At 38.6% G+C, this 24,532-nt stretch overlaps 1 protein-coding gene across 1 annotated transcript; it reads right to left on the reverse strand.

Moving 5' to 3' along the window:
* Positions 1-6,135: 6,135 nt before the first annotated feature.
* On the reverse strand, positions 6,136-24,266 carry LOC126272490 (cAMP-regulated phosphoprotein 19). The gene is made up of 3 exons (XM_049975377.1): positions 24,182-24,266; positions 23,562-23,678; positions 6,136-6,943 (listed from the first exon to the last, which is right to left on the reverse strand). Exons 1-3 carry the CDS (start codon positions 24,254-24,256, stop codon positions 6,761-6,763), a joined length of 375 nt encoding a protein of 124 aa, XP_049831334.1. The 5' UTR covers positions 24,257-24,266; the 3' UTR covers positions 6,136-6,760.
* Between the last annotated feature and the right edge of the window lie 266 nt (positions 24,267-24,532).

Genomic DNA, 24,532 nt, shown 5'->3' on the forward strand with positions numbered 1-24,532 from the left:
GAGACGACAACGACGCTAATCACTTCGCTTGGAACAACTATTACACCTTATCCACGATAACTTTATGATTGTGCTGTTGCTATCAGAAGTGGAGGAAATTTGGCACTAGTTGAAAGATATTCATTTGTCTCCCAATTCTGCAAATGGTAAGTTCCTTATTTCCTTGAAGATACGAAGCATAGCTACTCCCGACAGCCAGCGCACCAATCTACCAAGTTAACATAGATAAGTAGCAGCCATACCTAGTCATCCACCAATATATTGAAGGCACAGGATTTTCAAATAGTAAGGAAAGTATTGAAACTGCTCTGAAAATCGGAAGATTGGTCTTCACTCCCACTCTGTAAATGGAGCATTAAAGGGCTCCCTGTAACATTCAGTGTGTGAGAGAGATTTCCTTTCCATCTGCTGTTTGATGGTCGGAAATATTGACATAATTCTCCGACGTGGCAGCACGAGCATAGTGCTCAGCAATTGCGTTTGCATTGGTAGATAACACGTCATTGATGTTAATTCCAGTAAGACCTGTTAAGGTCTGGTACCCACAAACACGTCTGATCTTTGTCCAGACTTGGAAAGGTGTCGTATGGCACCCAACACACTGTTTCCGTCTTTTTATAAGCTGGCGAACACTGGCACGAAGCTATTAGATGCGCTAGGGAAGGGTGCTGCTTATGTCGCTGTAGAGCTCGCTGACGCTCTAATGGCCTCAGACATTTCTGGCGACCACCAAGGTACTGACTTTCACCGGGGCACCCTAAAGAACAAGAGATAGTGTTTTCCGCCACAGAAATTATCGTTTTAGTGACCTGTTCAGTTACCACATTGATGATGTCATGTGGGGGAGAATCAATGGTGACAGCAGAGATGAAAGTTTCCCAGTCTGCCTTGTTTAAAGCCCATCTTGGTAAACATACAGGGGAATGGGGTTGGGGGAGTGACAGGAAGATGTGAAAGTGGTCACTACCACACAAGTCATCGTGGGCTCTCCAGTGGACAGATGGGAGGAGTCCTGGGCTGCAGAGCGATAAATCAATGGCCGTGTAAGCGCCAAAAGCTACACTAAAGTGAGTGAGAGAGTGTGTGTGTGTGTGGAGGGGGGTGTCAGTTTTTAAGACAGGGAAGTCTTGACATCCCTACCTTGGCATCTGGACATCCCTACCTTGGCCAGTAAGCATTGTGCCACCGCAAAAGGGGGGGGGGGGGGGGGGTTATGGGCATTAAAATCTCCCAAAATCAGGAAAGGTTTAGGGTGTTGTTGAATCAGTGTAGGAAGTGTTTTCAGGGGTACTGCACCATCTGGAGGAAGATATACGTTGCAGACAGTTACTTCCTGTGCCGTCCTTATTCTGACAGCCACAGATCCAAGAGGGGTTTGAAGGGGCACAGTTTCACTGACGACTGAGTTTAGGACAAACACCAACTGCACCTGACACTATTATAGTTGCTATGGTTCCTGTAATATCCCTTATAGCCACAGAGGGCAGCTGTCTGCATTGCCGGGAATCAGCAATGCCAAAAGCAGGTGTAAAGCTTCAACAGTTGCCGTAGCTCAGCCAGATGGAGGGAGGAAAAAAAAAAAAAAAAAAAAAAAAAAAAAAAAAAAAAAAAAAAAAAAAAAAAAATTCCACTGGAGGATGATATCATGAGACTGGGAAGGCACAGAACATTCAATGAGGCAGTTTACACCTCAGTGTCACCTGCTGCCACCAACTTATTGCCTGAGCAGTCTACATCCATTGTGTGAGATGGTCGAGCAAGATCTAAATCCTCAGCAGATGCTAGAATCTCTATGTTATCCCCAGATGCAGAGCTTGAATGTAGCTAAGGTGGTCTTTTTGGACTTTTCTCGCTGCTCCTAGGTTTCTCTGGTTGGAAGGGCTTCACTGATTCAGTCTCTGGGATTGAGGATGATTGTGAAGCCCTACAACCAGCTACTTTTGGACATTTCAGCCACTGGTGGGCATCATCTTTCCCATTACCAGACACTGGGGAAGGGGGTAACTTAAGGGACCCCATCCTGTCAAGAGGAACCGAAGAAGACTTACACTTCTCCGGCTGATAAGTGGGGACTGGTGTCCCTGATGGTTTGGGGAGGGGGCAGTGCTGAGGTAGGTGGTGCAGAAGCAACACCGGGAGGGGGGGGAGGGGACACCCCCTGCCATGAGGGAAAGGGGAAAGGGAAGGGAAGGGAAGAGAGAAAACTGCAAGGGATACAAGAAACCAATTGAATAGCCAGGTCAACAGAACTAAGAACACCGAGAAGAGGGGTATGCAGCCAGGACAGAATGTGTCGCAATGCTCAGAGTCCCATTGGTACTGCAGATGGGTTGTTCACGAACTAACATGGCCAAAGGAACAGTTCTCGATGCTGAATGGAAGGAGTGAGGAATGAATTCTAAAGAACAGTCTTTCATGGTTCACTTCCGTCGCAGCTTTATACTTATAGTTCCCAGGAACTTTAAATGGCCGACCTAGAGTGGACTCTTCCTTCGCATTGCCACTAGTCACAGTTCCACTGCTGACTGCTCCTAGCTAGTTCAGTATCTGTTTTGTACACCCATTCTAGATCTGTTTCGGACCTTTCTTGAAGTCTGGACTTCTGGTATTTTATTCAGCACCCACAACAGGTAATTAACATGTATTTTATAGTTACACAAGTTACATAAAAATTTGTGGTATGTAATATGTACACCTTTTCATGCAACAAAAGGGCATATCAGCTTACTTCACTATTTTGATAAACAGAGGACATACTTAAAAGGCAAGATTTTTTATTACACATGCAAAGGAAGTCAGCAAGGCACACACGAGTTGGTATTTTCCGTCTTTTTTTTAATCCACAGTAGAACAGCATGTTCATTGTTATGGACGGCAGACCGATTTACAACCGAATGAAGCCACACTCCATAATCGAGTGACTGGTGTCACGTTTTGTAAACAGTATATGGTAATTCTTACAATTTTTCAGTGGTACAGGATGGTGCACGAAAAATCTGCTCCACGTACTGGACTGCTCATTGTTGGCTACCACTCATCTATCGTTTCAAAATTCTTGTTCACATTAGCCTATTTGTTATGTCTTTACTGCCTAATAATAGTGTTTATTCTGCTCATAGCAGTCAACAAATCTTGCACAATTAGCAAGCTGTGTGTACTCTAGATTAGCTTCTCATGAGTCATTTCACTGTAATGAAGCCACATGCTACAGTTACGTAAACTAGAGGTTTTGCAGAATCATGAAAATTTCTTCAACTATTGTTTAAGAACTAATGAATAAAAACGCTGTACTCCAGGCGGGAGGCAAATGCCCCTCTTGGCCCCTGCTACCTTCAGTCTATGCTCCTAATTTTCCGTTTTTCATAAGAACCATATACCATGCACAAATGAATACAAAATGAGTAAAAATGAACTGTTAATGAAGTGCGAGCCCTTGGGGACGGCACTTAGAATTACATTTTTGATGTGTTAAGGTCAGGGGCGGTGCCCTATTTTTTACCACCTCTGTTACATTTTCCATCAACAAGATCAAAAGACTCTTGCCTGTGTAGTCGTGACCTACCTCAATACACAGGGTGTTCAACTGTCGTCCCGACTGGAATGTTCTCAGAAATCTCAACTCTCGAAAACAGCTGGTCATGAGCTGTTGACAGGCTAGCATGCTGCCACTCACAAATTAACTCTGGCACTGACTCAGCAGGAAACACCTGTGCCTGATTATGTATGACCAAGTCACATCAATGTGTCAGGTTAACAGCTCTGTGTTACATGTCAACCTGTACACCCCAAACCACTCAGCTTTAACAGTACTACTACACTGTTGCTGATGTTATGGTATTGACGTAGACTGATGCCACTTTCCACAGTACCATATCCTGTCCACACTTCATCTCCAACTGACTACTGCAACCTATTTGTCCTTGCTTACTGTGCTCAAGTTTATCTTCTCTCCATTTCCAAATTGACTATCCTTTTCCTTTAGTTCAACTGGTCCTTTCTTTTAGTTGAGTTGTACCCTAATTTTATTCTTCCTCAACTGTATCCACCACCCGACTATCCTATTTATTCATTCAGTCTTCAATATGCAAGTGCATCACAGTTCATCCACATTTCACTTCCATACTGTACTAAACTAAAATAACTGCTGAATATATTTCAAATATTAAACTCCCATTTTAAATGCTTTTCTTGCTACTGAGTCTACATTTGATATCCACTGCTTCAAATGTTTTGGTGTCCAAATGACAAACCTTGTCTTCCACATTTCATCTCATTTCTGAAGGGAGATACTTCTAGAACTTTGACAATATTTGATGTTCAACAGACCTCGGCTTAGAGAATTAGAGATTTTTGTTCTACCAGCAAACAGTATTTCGCTTACTGTACAGCTAACTAGTGGCCAAGCACAAAATGTTAACATGTACACCACTCACACCAAGATCCTTGGGGTGTAACCGGCAGGAGTTCCTGTCTCTGAGGTTGCAAGTTTACCATGGCTGCTCCAGCATTTTATCCTATGTGTGCTTTCAGATTAAAGTGTCCACTAATGGGACAATTAACTGAACCACATTTTTATACAAGTGGAATGCAGACATTTATTACCACTATGCTCACTTCTGGGAATGGCAGACAAACATTCACACCTATAGCCTAATTTTTTATTCCTTCATTCAGCAACAGTCTATTAATGGACCAGGCATCCATTATCATACCATGTATCTGGAATATGTCTACCAATATTGACAGCATCATACTGAAAACTGCTTATTCTTTGCATGTTTAAGATTTGAAAAGCAACTGCAAGTAATTTACATTCATGGTGTACAGGACTTCCTTTAGTCATCCTGTTAACTGTGTTTATTACTGACACTGAGAGCAACAACAGACGAGATGTGCTTGCTAATCATAGCTGTAAACAAACATTTTGTTAATGTTTATTTTCCCTCTACAAGGGCAATCCGTTAGAAACACGGCCGTTACACTGCATCTTACAGTTCTACTTTGTCATGTTCCTATCCAAGAGTGTCAAAGGTGGGTAAATATTGTGTGGCTGAAAGTGTAACTTCTCAACAAACCATTGTTTGTGGCTCTTCCTTTATGTACAAATTCCCTAAGCATTCTTATAAAGTTTCTGTGAAGTAATATTCTATTACTAGCCAAATAACTTCAATCTTTAAGATTTGAAACTTTCACAGAAAGTAAGAGAAAGTGGCAGGGAGGGGGATGTATATTTCCTTTTGAAGTTTGAGATACCACCCATAAGGAGTATCTTAACTAATTTTTAAATGTAACACTGAAATATTACATATTTTACAATTTGTAGTTTATAAAACTAAAAAATTAAATTTTAATGTTAGGTTAAGGACTATTTCCCTAAGATTTTATGAATTTGTTCGTATTTCCCAAATTTTTCTGGGTGAAATTAATTTCCTTTGAATTGAAGCTTTCCCAGGACAATCACCACCCTGCTAATATCTCACTGGAGTCAAGAAATAATCATTGATATGGAAAGGAAACAAGACTAACTTTCTAGGGGGGCTTCACCACACACCATGAACCAAAGTCTTTTGTACTTCAGACGTGTAAGAACATTTTGCTCACTTAATACTCAGCCCACATGGTACTTTGGAAGAATGTTAACAAGGTTGGGTGGAATCTTACTCAGGTAGTGCACACCATAAAGCAGGTGACCCAACACCGGGAGGGTGACACAGGATACACTAGCTGGGGCTAACATCTGAGCTACTTTGTACATGCACACTGATGCTAATATGGTGTGCTGTTTTTTCACCCCACTGTGGACTGTGTGTTTAGATGGAAGAGGAATATCTGCATGTAAGGACTACACCCTAATGCCATCATTCAGTATCTGATGAAGGGCAATGGATACATTTTCAACTACTCATTTCAGCTGTAGAAAATTATTAAAACAAACTTAACACAGCAACATCTTATAAGACATGGGCCTCAGTAACGAGGATTTTAAGACTTACAGGATGACTACAGACAAATTTGGCGATCAACTGATATTTCTGATGTCAACTACTGGATAAAACTATACTTTAAGCAATGTCAACAGATCAATTCTGCAAACCCACAGGGATGTTCCTGAAAATTTAGGAATTAAATGAAAACTTAAAAATTAATGATGTATTTTTCCTTTACAGTTTACATTATACACTTGTACCAATACCAATTAATAATACAGTAACAAAATTTTATATTTTAGGTTCAAAAACTTACGATTACTCTTTCATTTACACCATTTTCCCTTTAATTCACAACTGGTCGCAAGTTGGCATGTATTTTCTGCAAGTTAGCAATATTTAAGATAACTGATATTTTTACAGCTGTATTTCACTGACAAGAGGCCTTGAGGGGAAGGCTTTGCAGATAAACTTGACAGAAGTTATAAAATAGCAGGTAACACTATCTTAACATATGTTGAACAAGAGATTCTGCTTTGACTTTTGTCAATTTATGAAATTTTATATTTAAATCTAGCTGGCTGAAGTGAACCAGGCACAATACATCTTTAATAAGGCTGCATAAATTACAAAATTAAGAAGTCAAATGCAGAAGCTACAACTGCTGTTCCTCAGATTTAAAACTAATTTAACAACTGTTAAGCATAGAAAACTGGTTTACAATATGTAAACAAGTTGTGTAGCAATTTGAGTTATACAAATACAAAATAAATAAACATCCTAGATCATTTCATAGCACAAGATATTTTTAAGTCTTATCACATGCACCGACACTATGTTGTCGAGCTACTCGTGAATTTGCAAGGCTGTATTATGGATGTTTTACGAACAGGCACCGTCTCTGGTGTTGGAATGGCATCTCCAGTAACATAAGCAATACCTGCTGGAACCTGACGTGCTTTTGCTGCAGATTTCTGTTTTGCCATTTGGTAGTCTCCTGAATCAAAGTATTTTTGCTGAAAAGAAAATGAGCACACATTATCAATGCGAAATAGCACAAGTTAAGGAACAAAACCACCCAGAAATAGTTGTAAGACCTTACTAATTAGAAAAGCTGCTTGCTTCAGATTAAACAAGCTAGTGTTCCTCCATCTTTCACCAACAAATTAGAAACCAATGAGCACTTACACAATTATTTGCACATGCAAACGATTCCTCAGAAAATGAGGAGTCAGTGAACAGTAATAGGCAACCTGAAACTAGATTTTGTTCAAGTAGTAGGAAAACTGAAGCAATGTTACTAACTTGATAGCCTGAATGAGTACAGGGAAGACTCTGCACGAATTTCATATTCTGAACTATGTGGCATTCCAGGCAAAAAGGTTTTTGAAGGAAAAAGGTATATTAGAAAGTCTTGATAAAAACAGAAAGACTGTCACAAGTTTTGTAACCAACACAATTACTTTTATGAAATTACAATAATTAGAGTAATGCCAGAAAAGGAACTAGGAAGGAGGAAGACCTAACATATCCAAAAGCCTCTTTTCTGTAATTTAGAAGTTGAATATAGAAGTTCCAAAGCTAAGTTTCTGGCAATTATTAAGTTCTCTAAATTTAGATAACTGCACCCAAAACACTGCTTTTCAGCTGGTCACAGGTAACACTAAGTATGTGTTTGCACTACATGTACAAATGTCCAACTATTGAGAGTAAGCACTATGCTTGGTATCTTACACTTATGGATAACTAGGCTCTTATGAACACTTGTTTGGCAAAGTGCTGTGCAACCCAGCATCATTCCACTGCATTGTGGGAAACTAGTCGTTGCTCAGGAAGCGACTCAATAGGAAGAACACTACAAAGAGCATTTGATGATAATTTGGTTGAAAATCATTTCGATAGTGGGCCGATTGAACTTAGAAACACACAGTAGACCTCAGTGTAGTCAGTTTTCAGAAAATTGAACTAATAATCCATGATTTTCTAGAGAAGCAGCAAAGCTCTTCTAAATCAAATCAAGGAAAAATTTAATTAGGGTGAATATTGTTACACGACTTCCGGGAATAATACTTTTGAGCGAAGATTAGGCCCAGGGTTATCATCGGTCAAGTTATCCTGTGACTTTACACCTTTTTTCCTAGTGTATTACTAAGGAGAGAAGAAAGCACACAAGTTACGGCAATTTCTGCCTAGAGCATATCATAGCAGTCAAGTTTTCGAGAACCCCATTTACAGAAGGTCTACTTTTTGGATGCAGTGCAGAAAAAAAAAAGTGAACTTATGCTTCCACAAAGATTTTGCCACTGAAAAGGACTTTATGGTTTCTGTGACAAAATCAAGTCTGCACAGGCGAAATTCTTACTCCACACCAATTTTTTCGTTGGGCAATTGGAAATATGACGTCTGTGCCTTCTGATGTTTCAGTGTAAGAATACATTGAAAGATTTCTGCAGGAGTATTTTTATCAATCTGTTTCCATGAAACTAACAAGTTACGTGCTTCTATACTGATTGCATCAAGTACATCAAAAATATTGATAAATACTTTCAGACAACAGAATTTACTATTTAAACAGATGCAAAAGCCTCTAGAAATACTGGCTTTGAAAGACGTTCATGGATATATTCGAGTTGCCAAGAAATTCTGGTTGGCTTCTATTTTAACAAAAGATGAATATAGTTATGAAGTTAAAGTCACTTCCCTTCCTCCATCTGGCCCATCATTGTCTTATGCATATACTATAAAACCAGATATTTTGTAGTTATGTATAAATGATATTGTTATGTAAAACCAGTAGGAAGAGTTTGGATTTCTTGATGGTAAACTGTAAAAAAAGAAGCATTTAACAAAACTTGGGTTTGTTTTAAGATTAGTGACATTTGGAAGGTCACTAAATTTGACTGTGTACATAGATATTTGAATCTATAAGTTTTGGAAAATTATTTCTTAGTAAAATGTTAAATTCTGAAATTCACACTTAGGCAATTAGTTAATGTGAAGAATAAAAACTTAATTTTTTGAAGCTTTGATTTGTTGCTAATTTAAATTTTCATTTAAATTTACAAAGTTTGTGATAAACGTTTACTGTTACGTATCATAGGAAAGCTCATGGAAAATTCTGCAAAATGACACCACCGTTTTAGCTTAAGTGAGTTTTCAAATTATGACAGCATGTTAGAGAACTTTATACTGCTGTGTTTTTGAAATGGTTTAATGGATTTTTAATTAAACTGGTTATTTTTAGTCTGTTTACTACTTTTGCATTAAGCTTCATCAAAATCTGGAATGGCGAGTAACGTCACTGACATGGAATTATCCATTTGTAAACTTGGGATAACTGGAAAGCATGTATAAAGAGTTGCTCGAGGCATTTGCTATATTTGTTAATGTTATTTAGCTTTTTATATTTATGGGCCTTTCAGTTAGCTCAATTTCAGAATGAAAACTTAAGTTTTATTTTACTTATTGCTCAGTGAAGCATGTTTATGGTTTATTAATTTTAGAATTCTCAAACAAGATAAAAATTCAAGCTAAATAAACAATTACAAAGTGGGGTAATTAGATACAGATACTGATTTGTAATCAGTAAACAATGTTAGTGCCGAACACCTACATTAAAGGGTGTATGTTGCAACTACACTATAAAAGCTGTGCCAATGACCGTGCACACCAAGTTTAAACATTTAGGGAAGTAATGCAGCTTATGGTGTCACAGAGTCAATCATACAGACCTCCCACCAAATTTAAGGACAGAAGTTGTGTATGGACCTGAAGTAAAAAGAAGAAATTAAATTGTACCCTTTATACACCATTTACACAGTTTTTATTTTAATTTCTTTATGTCGAAGGGGTACCACTGGATAAATTGGGCCTTTGGCAGCATCAAAGTCTTTTTCCACAAAGTGAAGCTATCCCACACATTGTTTAATAGTTCATGCAAAAATTAGAGCCGTGTGATAAGGACAAACTTTACTCATTGATACAAAAATATGTTTAAAGTTTATTGACAACTTCATTTAAATGCAGTCATCCTGTTGAGGATTAGTATCAGGCCTGTATGAAAATACAGGTGTTCCCCTGAAGAAACCTGAGCCCCTTCAAAAGCCCAAAAGAATGCCAGTGATGGGCCGGCGAGGCACGGCGACTCGAGCGCACCGAGAATTTCTCGAGCCTCTAGCGCTCAAGCAATTCGAGAAGCTCACGAGAAATGGCTCGGCGGCGTGTGTCGCTGCGCGCCAGTTGGCTGCGACAACATAGGCCGTGCTGCTGTTTTATGAATTGAATGCCGGTGCTAGACAAATACGCTCGCTGTACTCCTAACTAGTATGTCTCAGGTTTCATTGGAGTAAAGTTATTCAAATCAATATGGACACTAAAACTAACGTCATGGTGCCGGCAATACTTTACGGAGGATGGAGATAACGTTACTTGCAACATTTGTCGTAAAAATTGACGTAATGTATCAAAAAATACAACTGTCATGATTAGACATATTAAACCTCACAATTTATCGGGCAATAAAACAGCGCTTCGATGGATACAGAGGCTCATTCTTCAAATAGTGCGAGGCAGACAAAATATCCGGTTACCTATGGTACAAAAGGTGACTTACGTGCAAAAGTTCATTTACTGTCCGAAGCGGTCCGCCATGCTTAAAAAAGCTGATTTTTTAATCTTACTCTGATAACATACAACATACCCCAAAATCAAACCTATACTATCCTAGCTTTTGCACGATACAATATGTAATTTTATTGGACTACTTGCCAAGCATAACGTATCCCCTCGCAGGAGCACTGATCTAAATCTTATGTTTCTATGCATAGAGGGAAGTAAACAGCAACAACAGCTAGCTGAAACACTAGTGGCCATAACAGACTATTCAACCACTTTCAGTCGTCGAGGACACGGATTTTTGACGTTTTGTTTCACAGTTTGACTCAATACTCTATATCGAAGCGAAAAAGTTGCGCCTCATGATTGAGGACGATTACCATAAACAGAAAGAGGCTGTAAACTTTGCCGTGGAAGACTACTTGTGTTTCTTTAACGACCGATATTTGGACATCACTCAATAGCGAGGCATATTGCTGTAACTAGTCATTTCATTAACACTAATTGGTGCCTGAAACCTTTAGCTCTCGAGACATTCCGTTTCCCAGAAAAGCATACAGTGCTAAATATTAGTGAGGCGTTAGATAACGTGACTTCAAAATGGAACATTGAAAACAAAGTTGTAAGCATCACAACTGACAACGCCAGTAACATGACGGCAGCCATACAACTTATTCACAGTGGCAACATAGATATGCAACATGTTGCCTTGTTTAGCACACACCACAATTTAGTTGCGAAAAATTCTTTGAACAGCAACAGCGAGCTCTGTATAATGCGGGAAAAGGCATTTTAAACAAGTTGCAATGCTAATGAAACTCCATGAGATCCAGGATCTAATGGAAAAAAACTGGTTCATAAATTGATTCAGGAAACTGAAACCCTATGGAAAAGTATGTTTTATATGCTACAACGTCTAGTGGAGCAAAAGGAATGCATTGCAGTCTGTTTATCAACTTTGTATTCAGGTGTAGAGAACCTCACAGCTGACAGTGGCGAATTTTGAGCGAATGTGTGTGTACTGGAGCCATTTGAAGTGGTAAGTGAAATCTCAACTGAAAACTATACCTCTCTTTTGAAAGCTATTCCAATAATCAGGCAGCTAATCCTAACCATATGCAATGGTAAGTGGGCTCCACGACAGCGCAAGAGCTACAGCAACGTATGCACAACTCATTAATAGCCCTTCTAGGATTAATAGAAACAAAGTACATACCGTTGCCTCAGTTCTCGACCCAAGATTCAAAATGTTACGATTTACGAATCCCATTCATTCAAAACATGCCGTTGCAAACCTATTTACAGAGTACACAAACGTGGTAGAGACCGTGCGATCTACTCATTCGGCTGCTAACGACATAGCCACAAGTACCATTTCGTACAAATGCCAGTAGTTCCTTATGGGCTTCTTTCGATGAAGACGCTTCCAATAAAAGTAAGTTTGGAAAGCATAGACCTGGAGGAACAACGATATTTGGAAGAAACGTACCTACAATGCACGGATAATCTCTTACACTACTGGAAAAAAATTAAGTTACCCAGGTCTAGCCGTCGCAAAAAAATATCTTGCAATACCTGCAACTTCTGTTCCCAGTGAAAGAATATTTTCGAAAACAGGACTACTTATAAACAAACAAGGAAGCAGACTAAAAGGCCAATTGGTCATTAAAATCATTTCTAAACAAAAATCGACGGCAGTGTAGCAATGGGATGTAAAAATGCCTTCTGCTGAAGAACTTTTGTTTCTGTTCTTTCTCCAGTAAGAAAACGCACGTACGCAGTTTCTGTATATAAAAGGCTATAGCACTTTCCTTTTACGTTTAAGCATGCATGTTCAAGGTAATTTATTTTGTAAGAATAAAACTTTTCTTCTAATTCTGTGCTTTGTTTTAAACAATTCTATGATTTTTGTCTTATGAGACATATACTAATACTTCAGTACACATTAATAACGTTAGTACAGTTGATATCAGTCATAGAATTTCAAAGTTTTCCGAGCACGTACGTACGACGAGTACGATCGCTGCAGCTCAGTGCTTCGTGTACTGAAGATTTGCGCAATTTCTCAGAGAGCGCAGCACTGTCAACTTCGAGTGTACCCGAGAAATTCTAGAAATTTCTTTCTTGTCGCGCATTTCGAGCGCAATCATAGTCCATCTCTAAGGAATACAAGAGACCATTTGTAGTTTATACCATCTACATGGAACTGATTTGCATTAAGTGTGGGTTGAAAGATAAAATTTGCTTTGTCGACAATTGTTGAGAGTGCGTTTGGCTGCAAGCCAACTAGGGTTGGAGCACCTGGGAAAGAAGGAACGCAAGTTAATAGAGTTTCTGCAGAATCAGGAAGGGAATCTTCGGCCTATGTTGCTGCAGATGTTGCCTGCCGCTACTAATCACGTAGTGTCGTACAGTTCAGACTAACATCTAAGCAAGAACAGTATGCTATTTCAACGAGTGGAAAGAGGAGCCCCAAGTTTTATCAGTGGTTCACCACAGCTTGTAGGCCCCGAAAGTGTCAAGCGAAGCACACCTTACCTAGTCCAAGTGGTGTTTGGATATTTGATGAGCGAGCTAGCAATATAACTATAGTTAGTTGAAATGGCTGTAGACAACATTTGAGTACTACCTCGTGACGAATTCATGTTCGGCTCAGAGTAGTATGCTATCTTCTACTACCTCAGTTTTATCAAGTAACAATTTCTTTTAAGAAATGATTTTTGAACTGTTTCAGAAAAAGTTCAGAATTGTTGAATTATTTGTTTACAGTAACACCTGACAAATCAATACCCAAGCTACAGTTTATGGCTGCAGTTTCCATAAATTCCCAATTTAATGAGGTAAACTAACTTTTTACAGAAGCAACACATTAAAAAATTCAAAAGTTTGTATTCTGGGACAATGTCTACTAGGAAGGTACCATTTAGCAAACTAATAATTGCTTCAAAGACAAAACTGGCACAGTTTCCAATTACTTTATCTGCGCCTATTAAAAATATCAATACAGGATTTCTCTTGTATGCATACTTTTACTACAGTTAAAAAACACTTGTTCTTTAATTTCACAAATCTGAATTTCTTCAGAACCGAAGTATCTTTCCCAAAGCTTTCATTGTCGTTTGCCCACTATAATAGTAGTAGGTGTAGTTTTTGAAGCGATTTTCCACGAGCTCTTACATATATGGCAAATGGGGTTTTGCTAATTGAATTGATCACTGTGTGCTGGCACCACCGTAACACTGTAGTAAAAAAATATTCATGTTTTTAGTAGTTTCTTTAGTGATTTGAATGGTGCATTGGTTTGGCAACATTACTGAACCACCCTTTGGGGGATACCCTTTGTTAGGTTAGAAGTACTGCAAAAGCTACAACTGAGAAATCTTTTCTCAATGCCAAAATATTTTCAGGAGCACAAGTTTAGCTTCACAAAGCAGAATAAAGATACTTTTGTTCCGTGGTTAGAATATGGATTCCATATTAACTGTAAGAGGAAATTTTGAAGCAAGCACAACAATCCAGGATAATGAACTCATTTCCTTTAGCATTCCAAGTGAAGCATTTGTCTGCATTATTGACTTTCACTGGTCATTTCTGCTCCTGTACAGCTTTCCTAAATTGACAGTTCCCACACCATTCTGTATCCCTTCTCCTTACAGTTTTATACAAAGTCTAGACCAAGTCTGCTTTGTAAATCCCTTAGCGTTCCTTTTATAATTTAACGTATTAAATCATTGGTTATGTTTCTGTCGTGCATTTGTTTTTCTGTGACAATCTGAACCTGCCTGCTTGGCTTGTTTTACTGTGGTCTAGGGGTAGCGTCTGACTCATAATCAAAACGTCTTCGGTCCCGGGTTTGATCCCCGCCACTGCCTAAATTTTGATAAATAATCAGCATTGGCGGCCAAAGACTTCCAGCATAAGAAGTCAGCCTCATTCTGCCAATGGCCTTGTCAAAGAGGGCGGAGGAGCGGATAGATGTTCAGGGCACTCTTGTCCTAGGGGTGGGAAATTGCTGATTCTTCCGCCTTTAGGTGCAATGATCAACGGCATGAGGATGCAGAAGGCAATGGAAACCACTGCATTAAAGACACGTAACGTGTATCCACAGGACATGTGGCCTGTAGTTGAAGTGTCATGATCTCTCCACTGGCAAAAGATTCCGCAACAGCCCCCATTCGGATCTCCGGGAGGGGACTGCCAAGGGGGAGGTTACCATGAGAAAAAGAATGAATAATCAACGAGAGGATAATGTTCTACGAGTCGGGGCGTGGAATGTCAGAAGCTTGAATGTGGTAGGGAAACTAGAAAACCTGAAAAGGGAAATGCAAAGGCTCAATCTAGATATAGTAGGGTGTCAGTGAAGCGAAGTGGAAGGAAGACAAGGATTTCTGGTCAGATGAGTATCGGGTAATATCAACAGCAGCAGAAAATGGTATAACAGGTGTAGGATTTGTTATGAATAGGAAGGTAGGTCAGAGGGTGTGTCACTGAACAGTTCAGTGACCGGGTTGTTCTAATCAGAATTGACAGCAGACCAACACCGACAACGATAGTTCAAGTATACATGCCGACGTCGCAAGCTGAAGATGAACAGATAGAGAAAGTGTATGAGGATATTGAAAGGGTAATGCAGTATGTAAATGGGGACGAAAATCTAATAGTCATGGGCGACTGGAATGCAGTTGTAGGGGAAGGAGTAGAAGAAAATGTTACAGGGGAATATGGGCTTGGGACAAGGAATGAAAGAGGAGAAAGATTGAGTTCTGTAACACGTTTCAGCTAGTAATAGCGAATACCCTGTTCAAGAATCACAAGAGGAGGAGGTATACTTGGAAAAGGCCGGGAGATACGGGAAGATTTCAATTAGTTTACATCATGGTCAGACAGACTCCGAAATCAGATACTGGATTGTAAGGCGGGAGGAAGTGCAAACATGTTCCGGGGAAATCAGGAATACAGAAATACAAGTCGCTGAGGAATGAAAAATACGAAGTGCAGGGAAGCTAAGACGAAATGGCTGCAGGAAACATGTGAAGACATCAAGAAAGATATGATTGTTGGAAGGACAGACTCAGCATACAGGAAAGTCAAAACAACCTTTGGCGACATTAAAAGTAACGGTGGTAACATTAAGAGTGCAACGGGAATTCCACTGTTAAATGCAGAGGAGAGAGCAGATAGGTGGAAAGAATACATTGAAAGCCTCTATGAGAGTGAAGATCTGTCTGATGTGATAGAAGAAACGGGAGTCTATTTAGAAGAGATAGGGGATCCAGTATTAGAATCGGAATTTAAAAGAGCTTTGGAGGACTTACGGTCGAATAAGGCAGAAGGGATAGATAACACTATCAGAATTTCTAAAATCATTGGGGGGAAGTGGCAACAAAACGACTATTCACGTTGGTGTGTAGAATATACAAGTCTGGCGACCTACCATCTGACTTTCGGAAAATCATCATCCACACTATTCCGAAAACAGCAAGAGCTGACAAGTGCGAGAATTATCAGACAATCAGCTTAATAGCTCATGCATCGAAGCTGCTTGCAAGAATAATATACAGAAGAATGGAAAAGAAAATTGAGAATGCGCTAGGTGACAATCAGTTTGGCTTTAGGAAAAGTAAAGGCACGAGACAGGCAATTCTGACGTTACGGCTAATAATGGAAGCAAGGCTAAAGAAAAATAAAGACACGTTCATAGGATTTGTCGACCTGGAAAAAGCATTTGACAATATAAATTGGTGCAAGCTGTTCGAGATTCTGAAAAAAGTAGGGGTAAGCTATAGGCAGAGACGGGTCATATACAATATGTACAACAACCAAGAGGGAATAATAAGAGTGGACGATCAAGAATGAAGTGCTTGTATTAAGAAGGGTGTAAGACAAGGCTGTAGCCTTTCGCCCCTACTCTTCAATCTGTACATCGAGGAAGCAATGATGGAAATAAAAGAAAGGTTCAGGAGTGGAATTAAAATACAAGGTGAAAGGATATCAATGATATGATTTGCTGATGACATTGCTATCCTGAGTGAAAGTGAAGATGAATTAAATGATCTGCTGAACGGAATGAACAGTCTAATGAGTCACAGTATGGTTTGAGAGTAAATCGGAAGAAGACGAAGGTAATGAGAAGTAGCAGAAATGAGAACAGCGAGAAACTTAACATGAGGATTGATGGTCACGAAGTCAATGAAGTTAAGGAATTCTGCTACCTAGGCAGTAAAATAACCAATGACGGACGGAGCAAGGAGAACATCAAAAGCCGACTCGCTATGGAAAAAAAAAAAAAAGACCATTATATTATCCCTGTCCAAGTTATTGTGTATTTTGAGTTTACCAACAAATTGTCAGCGAATGTCACTAAAGGAAATATTCAAAACCTGGATATCAACTACTATAAGTTTTCGCGATTAGAACCATCAGATCAGTGTTAAAGTCTTTACTTCCAGTAGTCTGCACAACATTAAAAATTCCTTAAACTTCATGGCAGATTCAAACTCAGAGACTAACTCCAGCGGACCTTTGCCTTTTGCAAGCAAGTGCTCTACTGACGTAGTTACCAATGCACAACTCAACATTTTCCCGAAGAGTTATTCTGTCAGTACCTAATTGTTACCCTTTGGAAACACCCTAACTTCCTGATGAAACTCTACTTCCTGCTAGTGATCCACTGCTTTAGCACACCTAACATCTTTCAACCACAATTTTTATAACCTGGAACTTAATGAATTTTGTATACAGTCACTTCCTCTTTATTAGCTCTAAAACAGTATTTTAATTAAGTCCTTAAAGGATAACTAAGGTGTGCTTTGTAAGTGCAGCCAGCTTAAGATTTCAGCAAATACTTAATCTGCTGGGCAGAAACAGGGGCAGTTCTATTCTGCTGTGTATCTGTGCAAGCACAGACTGCAGCTCTTCCAGTGGACTCAAGTGTTATTGCTTTCATGCATGGTCAGTGTGCAACCAACTTGAGGAGTACTACTGTGTGAAGTAGCCCACACGTTTCACAGATTAGTACATTAATAAAATAATTTTAAATTGCAACTGACAAAAGCCACATAGAATTATAGTGTAATATTAGAAATGGAATTAAACAAGTATTTACATAAGCATATATCAAGGTACAGTGCCTTTGTGTTCCTCTAGATTCACTGTGCCACAGTATAGTATGTCTATGTGTTTACTTCTGGGTTTACATGTTTCATGTAAATTTACCTCTAATTTCACTTTATACTTATTACTTTAAGTGGTGATAATGCAGCATTTTGATTGCATCTTTTACATTTCAGCATGCCAGGAAGGGTAACATTTTTTAGAAGAGACAGGAGCCGGAGCATTTGTGCCGCAGTGACTGGTATAGAATGTCAACATCGTTTTGCATGTTTGCAATCACTAGTAAAATAGTTTCATTCATTGCTCTAACACTAATGGATTTTATGTACCATCAACAAGACACAACCACTCTAAGTTCTTAAATTCCTGTGGATCTTCAGATCTTTACTCCTCTTAACAGGAAGAGAGTGCCCTGCTTTTACCTCTTCTACCCAGCCAGAGACAAACAATTCCTGCGCCTAGCATTACATCGTCATTCTACCCTTCTAAGAGCTAAAGGTTGACACTCGTCGCAATTTCTGTGTAGATGACATGTCTAAAATGCTGTGAAATTTAAACACAGGTAATCACTTGCATGTAGCAAAATGACAAAACAGTGTACATAATTCTGTATAATTAAAGTAATTTCATTATAGCTACACAAAACTATTGCTTAATAAATACAAAGACTTCTCAGACATTACAATATGAATAAATAGCTTTCACACCCAATGATGTACTTTACGTCAATAAACCCGTGGTTCTGAATGTGTTCCTTGGATGGCTGGTGTGAACTACACACTAGTTTTATCATGTAATATGTCCAATAAAAAAAGTTGGTAGTTCCACACTTTTACACTTGGGGCACTTGCCCAGACTTGGGTGTGTTGTGTAATATCCATCTAGATCTCTCTTCTATTAATGCTGCCAAAGATTTTTGTTTATGTTCAATACAATGAGAAGATTGAAATGTATTCAAGATAAGAGGAATTATTCAGATATTTGGAGAAAAAAAAAAGTCATGGAATTTGAAGGTAAGAAGAAGGAAAACAGTATGGGGTTATTGACTATGGTAAATGAATGAAATAGGAAGCCACCTGGTAAAATTTTGCGAGCTGCGTAATTTAATCATGGCTAACACTAAGGATCATGGAAGACATTAGGAGACACTAACGTTCCATAAGAAATTTTGGAGCCAGATTTTAAAGTTTAAGACACTTCCAGAGAAATGCTGACCAAAATTTTTTGGTTATTAATGACAGATTGAAACTGAAAAAAAAAAAGACTAATAATTTAAGGAGATCAGACATGGAGAAGCTGAATGAATCAAATGTTGTAGAGAGTGTTACAAGAAGCAATTTACAGTTACAGAGGAAAGGAATACAGTTAAAGACCTTAACAGTTGAGCTAATTAAGGCAGCACAGACTCAAGTAGCTAAGACAAGGGCTTGTACAATTCCTTGAATAACAAGACAGGTCAAAGAAAATATAAACCTGCAGTGAATGAAGAAAGTGAAAAGTAATATGAATGTCTGAAGTGACTGACATTACATGGAAAACGGTTATGGAGGAATGGCTGGAGGACAAATTTACACCTTTAGAAGCTTAAATCAACAAGGGAAAGAGGTGGCATCTACAGGAAAATGATATACTTTTGGAGGAAAGAGAGTCACCTTTATTATTATCATCAATAAATGATGGAAAACCAGTCCTAAGCATAGAAGAAAAAGCACAAAGTTGGCTTAAGTATACAAACAGTTTATGACTAGAGATTAGATTAATACTTGTTCCATAGATCACGAATACGACACTTCGTAATGATGTCGAACATGTCGGTTAATAAAAGGTATCTGTACAAGATACTACATTACACAAAATATTGCACGACACTAATGCTCAAGTTTTTAAATGCTGAGTTGGCTGTCAGACTTAATGTTATTTGGTAAATGACCAAATACCTTCGAGGCAGCACAATTCACCCTTTTCTGTACCACCATCAGATTTAACCCAGAATCGGGAAGATTCTTCTAGTGTTGTAGTTGGGCACTTTGCTACTGATTTTTGAACTGATCTATTAATAAATTTCATCAGTGAATATATGAATTGTGACTTGGCTGATTGGGAAGAACACATTTTAAAAATCAAAAATGAAGGTGAAGCAGAATTGTAGGAAAAATAGTGAAATATGTCCAAGAAGAATTCGGTGAACACTATGGTTGCCAACTGATTTGGCTGAATCAGACTAAGAAGGCGGTGCACAATGGTCAGATTGATTTACTGAGGCCCAATAATAAATTTGAAGGACACTGGGTCCAAACATTTTACAAAGATAGTGTCTAGGACACCTTAGAATTACGTATTGGGAATGATATATCTGAATATATTAGCAACGAAACCAACGAGTACTACAGTCAAAATTGCAATATAAGGAAACTGGATTAAAAAAAAAAAATCATCCTAAGTTTGTCGACGTTATGGGACCCGAACTTAGAAAGTTGTTTGGGCTTCCTATCCTTATGGAAACTGCAGAAAGCAGCAAGAATCGATAATTACTGGTCAATGAATCCATTGACAGACAGCGATATTTCGCAAAACAATGTCCTGCAGCCAATTCAGAAAAATATCTTTTATATTTTTCCAACAGCAACTATAAACCAGATAATGCCAACCAGCTTGTCAAAGTGCATTTCCTAATTGATTATTTTTCCAAAAGTTTAAAGAAATGTTCAAGTCTTTACATTTCAATTTATGAAGGAATGATACAGTGACGTGGACAGTTTAAAATTAAAGTTTACAATCCGCCAAAAATTACGAAACATGGCATAGTCATTTGGATGCTGTCCAATTCGATTACAGGATACATTTCCTCACTCAAGATATTTTCCGGTGCTTGACAGCCTTTAGCAAAAACAGTATTATTAACACCTTCTGATGGAAAGTGGCATCACATCTGCATCGATAATTATTGTAAGAGTGTAGAAGTCTCAGAAGTTACTTTAAAAGAAAATTAGAGTTTGGAACGATACAGCAAAATTGAGGATTTCTTACAGCACGCAGGTATCAATGTGTGACGCTTGTCATCAACAGGAAAGTGACAAGCAGCCGGCGACTAGCCAAGTAAGCCAAATTAGCGCTGCCAATACGAAGCGAATAAATTTGTACAAGACGTGCGGGAAATACGTGTGATCCCGCCCATCTGCTTTGACCCACAACGTCACAAATATGGCAGAAACGACCACAAACCAGGATTCCAATATGACACATTGGAAGTCCGTACGTACACATTATGTGGACGAAAATACACCGAAAAACAAAACAACAAAACACACAACACACACAGTGTAATGACACTAACGGGACAAGTGCGGGAAATGTATTTTTGGGTAGGGGCAAACTAAATATAAACAAATTTAGACACCCACCCCCATACAAAACAACGAAAAAACCGACATCACAAAAGCCCCAAATACCACTAAACACAATATCATCTGGAATCTGACACTTCCTTGACCTATATAGCTCAACAGCAGTTACCGATCCCATAAATTAGGATCAAACACTCCCCTGGCCTATATAGCACAAAAACATCCAATACCAATATCATACACAGCCACACATTGGAACCTAACACTTCCCTTGACCTGCGCACTTAATTTTATCTGTCATAGTCATTTATGAACAAAACCAATTTTACTAAAATTACCACACGATCTACAGTGAACACTAAATTAACCTTCACACAAAAATCATTAACTCACTGAAACAAATTCCACTACGAGCACAGCAGACACTAACAATTCTGGATACTGAGCAAACGCAAACCGAGCCCATTACACCACAGAAACGAAAACCCTGAACATACCACCGGAGAGCACAACAAACCACAACACGACGGCATCTACAAACACACCACTCACAAGCCAAACTGTGCCATCATGACATCACACACGACAATACCCGTACGTCACGTGCTAAAGCCAACGCGTGGGATCGGACGCTTCTGTCGACCCGATGTGCAGATGGCACAGTGTCAATACAGTGGCGTAGTTTTTATGTTTGTTACACTATTATTCTTTTTAGCTACGATGCATTTCCCTTTTCTGTTTACAAGAAATTTTCATCCCTTTAGTAAGCCACAGCTTACTAGATGGTTACTTACAATTATGTTGCACTGTTTTCTTAAAGAAACATTCAAATACTATTAAAGAGGTTACATATTAAATTCACACCAGGTTCCCTGTACATCTCTTACTAGTCTAACTAGTAGAAACTTTAGTTAAGATTTGCAGTTAAACTTATTTGAACACTTTTGGAATCATTTTCATTACTGTATGGTGCTTTGTCATTTTTTTAACTACTAGTGCACCATTATCAGAGAGCCTATTGAAACGAAAATTGTTTATTTCCCCTAATTTATCTTTGTGTATAAAGATGTGTTACTTCTCTAGACTACCCAAGTAGGAAAATGTCAGATTGAAAGAATCAAGCAATATTGCAAGGTTAATCTGTCTGTCACCACAGGAAGAATCTGCAATAAAATCCTCACGGACAATTTGCTTCTCTCTGTATGACAAATAGTCCAAGTCTCTCAGAAGAAGCTGAAAGATTTCCCAAATGTGACATCCACAGCTACGGTTATAAATGCACTATTATTTAGTTTCAGCTCACAGGCACATACTTTTATGTTGTGCACAGTTATTTAGGGTATTACGGAAGTGTCCAATTCCACCCGTCTGCTTTGATGCACGACGTCATATGGCGGAAATGGCTATTTCAAGTGTCTCCAATATGGTGCCTATGATGTCACAACAAACACGAAATTATGTATAAATAAGACTAACATCCTCCTCCTAAAACACGATCAAACGGGACAACCACGAGAAATAGGGGTTTTTGGGAGAAGGGGGGGGGGGGGGGCGCGGCAAGGTAAATATAACAGTAAAAAACACCACGATCACAAAATGACAATATAATTAAGAGATCTATTGGAATTTTACACTTCTAATGACCTATATTGGTGAACCCTAGCTGACGATACCAAAACACCACCACCTCCAACAAAAACTACGAGAATTGGACTCTCGTCTCTTGACCTTTATAGGTCTACCATAACTATTGATACGAAAAACCAACATATACAACTATGAAAAATAAAACCACAACACCTCACCTCAAAAATACGAAAGTCAAACATCCCTACGTAAATTAAAGGGCATTCAACACAAATACATAGAACATTACAACAATCCCAAAGAAGTAATTATTGATCACCAACAGGCAAGACATTTACAAACACAACCAACTCAAACTCCGCGCCATAGTGACGTCATACATAACACGTCATGGGTCAAAGCAGACGAGTGGAATCTGACACTGAGATTTTAACATAGTTATTCCTCTCTTCAAAACTTTACTTACATGCACTGTAATTGGACCTATTTAAATTTACCTTTCCCATATCTAATTATATGATGCTAAGACAAACATGGTAAATCTATTCCCTCCTTACTGTTTAAACCCTTAAAACAAGGACTTAAGTTTCACGTAGTCGAGGGCTTTGTTGTAATTATGCCAACACTGGTTCCAGATTTTTTATCGATCCTTCAAAACCACTTAACCCAATTACCTTCATTACTAATTTTATGTCATTCACCAGCCATGATAGAATCAAGTTTATGATATCAATGAAATGAGGTAGTAGACTTGTTAAAGTATGTTACCTACACTTTCTTTGTCCTACAATGTGCTCGTTGTCAATAATGGGAATGCTCAAATACGAGTATTCGTGACATATTAAAAGATTTTAAGACTCTAGTCAGTCAATGATTCCAATTCAGTTGGTCTCTTAGGTTTGCTACAGTTTGAAGGAACAGTTATTTTGAAGTTAAATTCTGAAATTTCTTGACAGTAACAAAATACAAGACTCACCCTGTTTGCAAGCCGTTTCTGCAAGAATACGGATTGTCCACTCATTGGACGGCCCATCATTGGAAATTTAGCTTTTAGTTTCTCTTCCTCTTTTTTCTCAATGTCTGCCACAGAAACCTGGAGAGAAAAAAAAAAAAAAAATATATATATATATATATTCCAATATATACTGTCTGGTCCCTACCTTTAGGGTCTTTCAAGGTACAACACTACGGAATAGGAGGAGAAATTCCTTATGCAAGACACCTTTTTATTTTTTTTACCTAGACACATTTTAACATGTGTGCTATCTTCACCGAGTTATTATTTTCGTACTTCCATGATGCTATTCTAAGTACGAACATAAAAAATAACCCACTGAAAATAGCACAAAGAGGGCTGAAACATGACTGGGTAAAAGAAAACCGAAAAGGTTTCTTGCATAAGGCGGAATTCGTCGCCCTATTTTCATAGAAAGCACAGAGAGCTGCAACACCACAAGATAATTAACACTAGGGCAACTACCGTACGTCTTCAAGTTGGTTTCAACATGTACCCACTAAAAACTTTTCAGTCAAGTCATATAAGAGACCAATGCTAACATGTACATACGAGATCTAAAAACCACAGACTGTACTTACAGCATCTGCCGCACTATCACGTTCGGTTTCTTGAGTCACTTCGTCGTTTGTTTGTGCTGCTTCTTGTTCTGACATGTTGGCTCGATTTTCTGAAGCTAAACAGAAAATTCAGTACAACACTTTCAATTAGCTTCGTTAGAATAAAAACTTTCGAATGGCGGAGTAGAAAGAACCAACGTCCAGTACCACTTCCAACACAAATTCTTTTAGAAACTACTAACAAAACATCTGATAAAATTGATGCAACGTATTACCCTACTTACCAAACAATTCCTGCTTTTTCCTTTGACGGATCTAACACTTTCACCGTACCAGCCAACTTTAACAAGCCAATACAAGCTTTGGACCTGC

Source organism: Schistocerca gregaria, chromosome 5, assembly GCF_023897955.1.
Source record: "Schistocerca gregaria isolate iqSchGreg1 chromosome 5, iqSchGreg1.2, whole genome shotgun sequence".
NCBI lineage: Eukaryota > Metazoa > Arthropoda > Insecta > Orthoptera > Acrididae > Schistocerca > Schistocerca gregaria.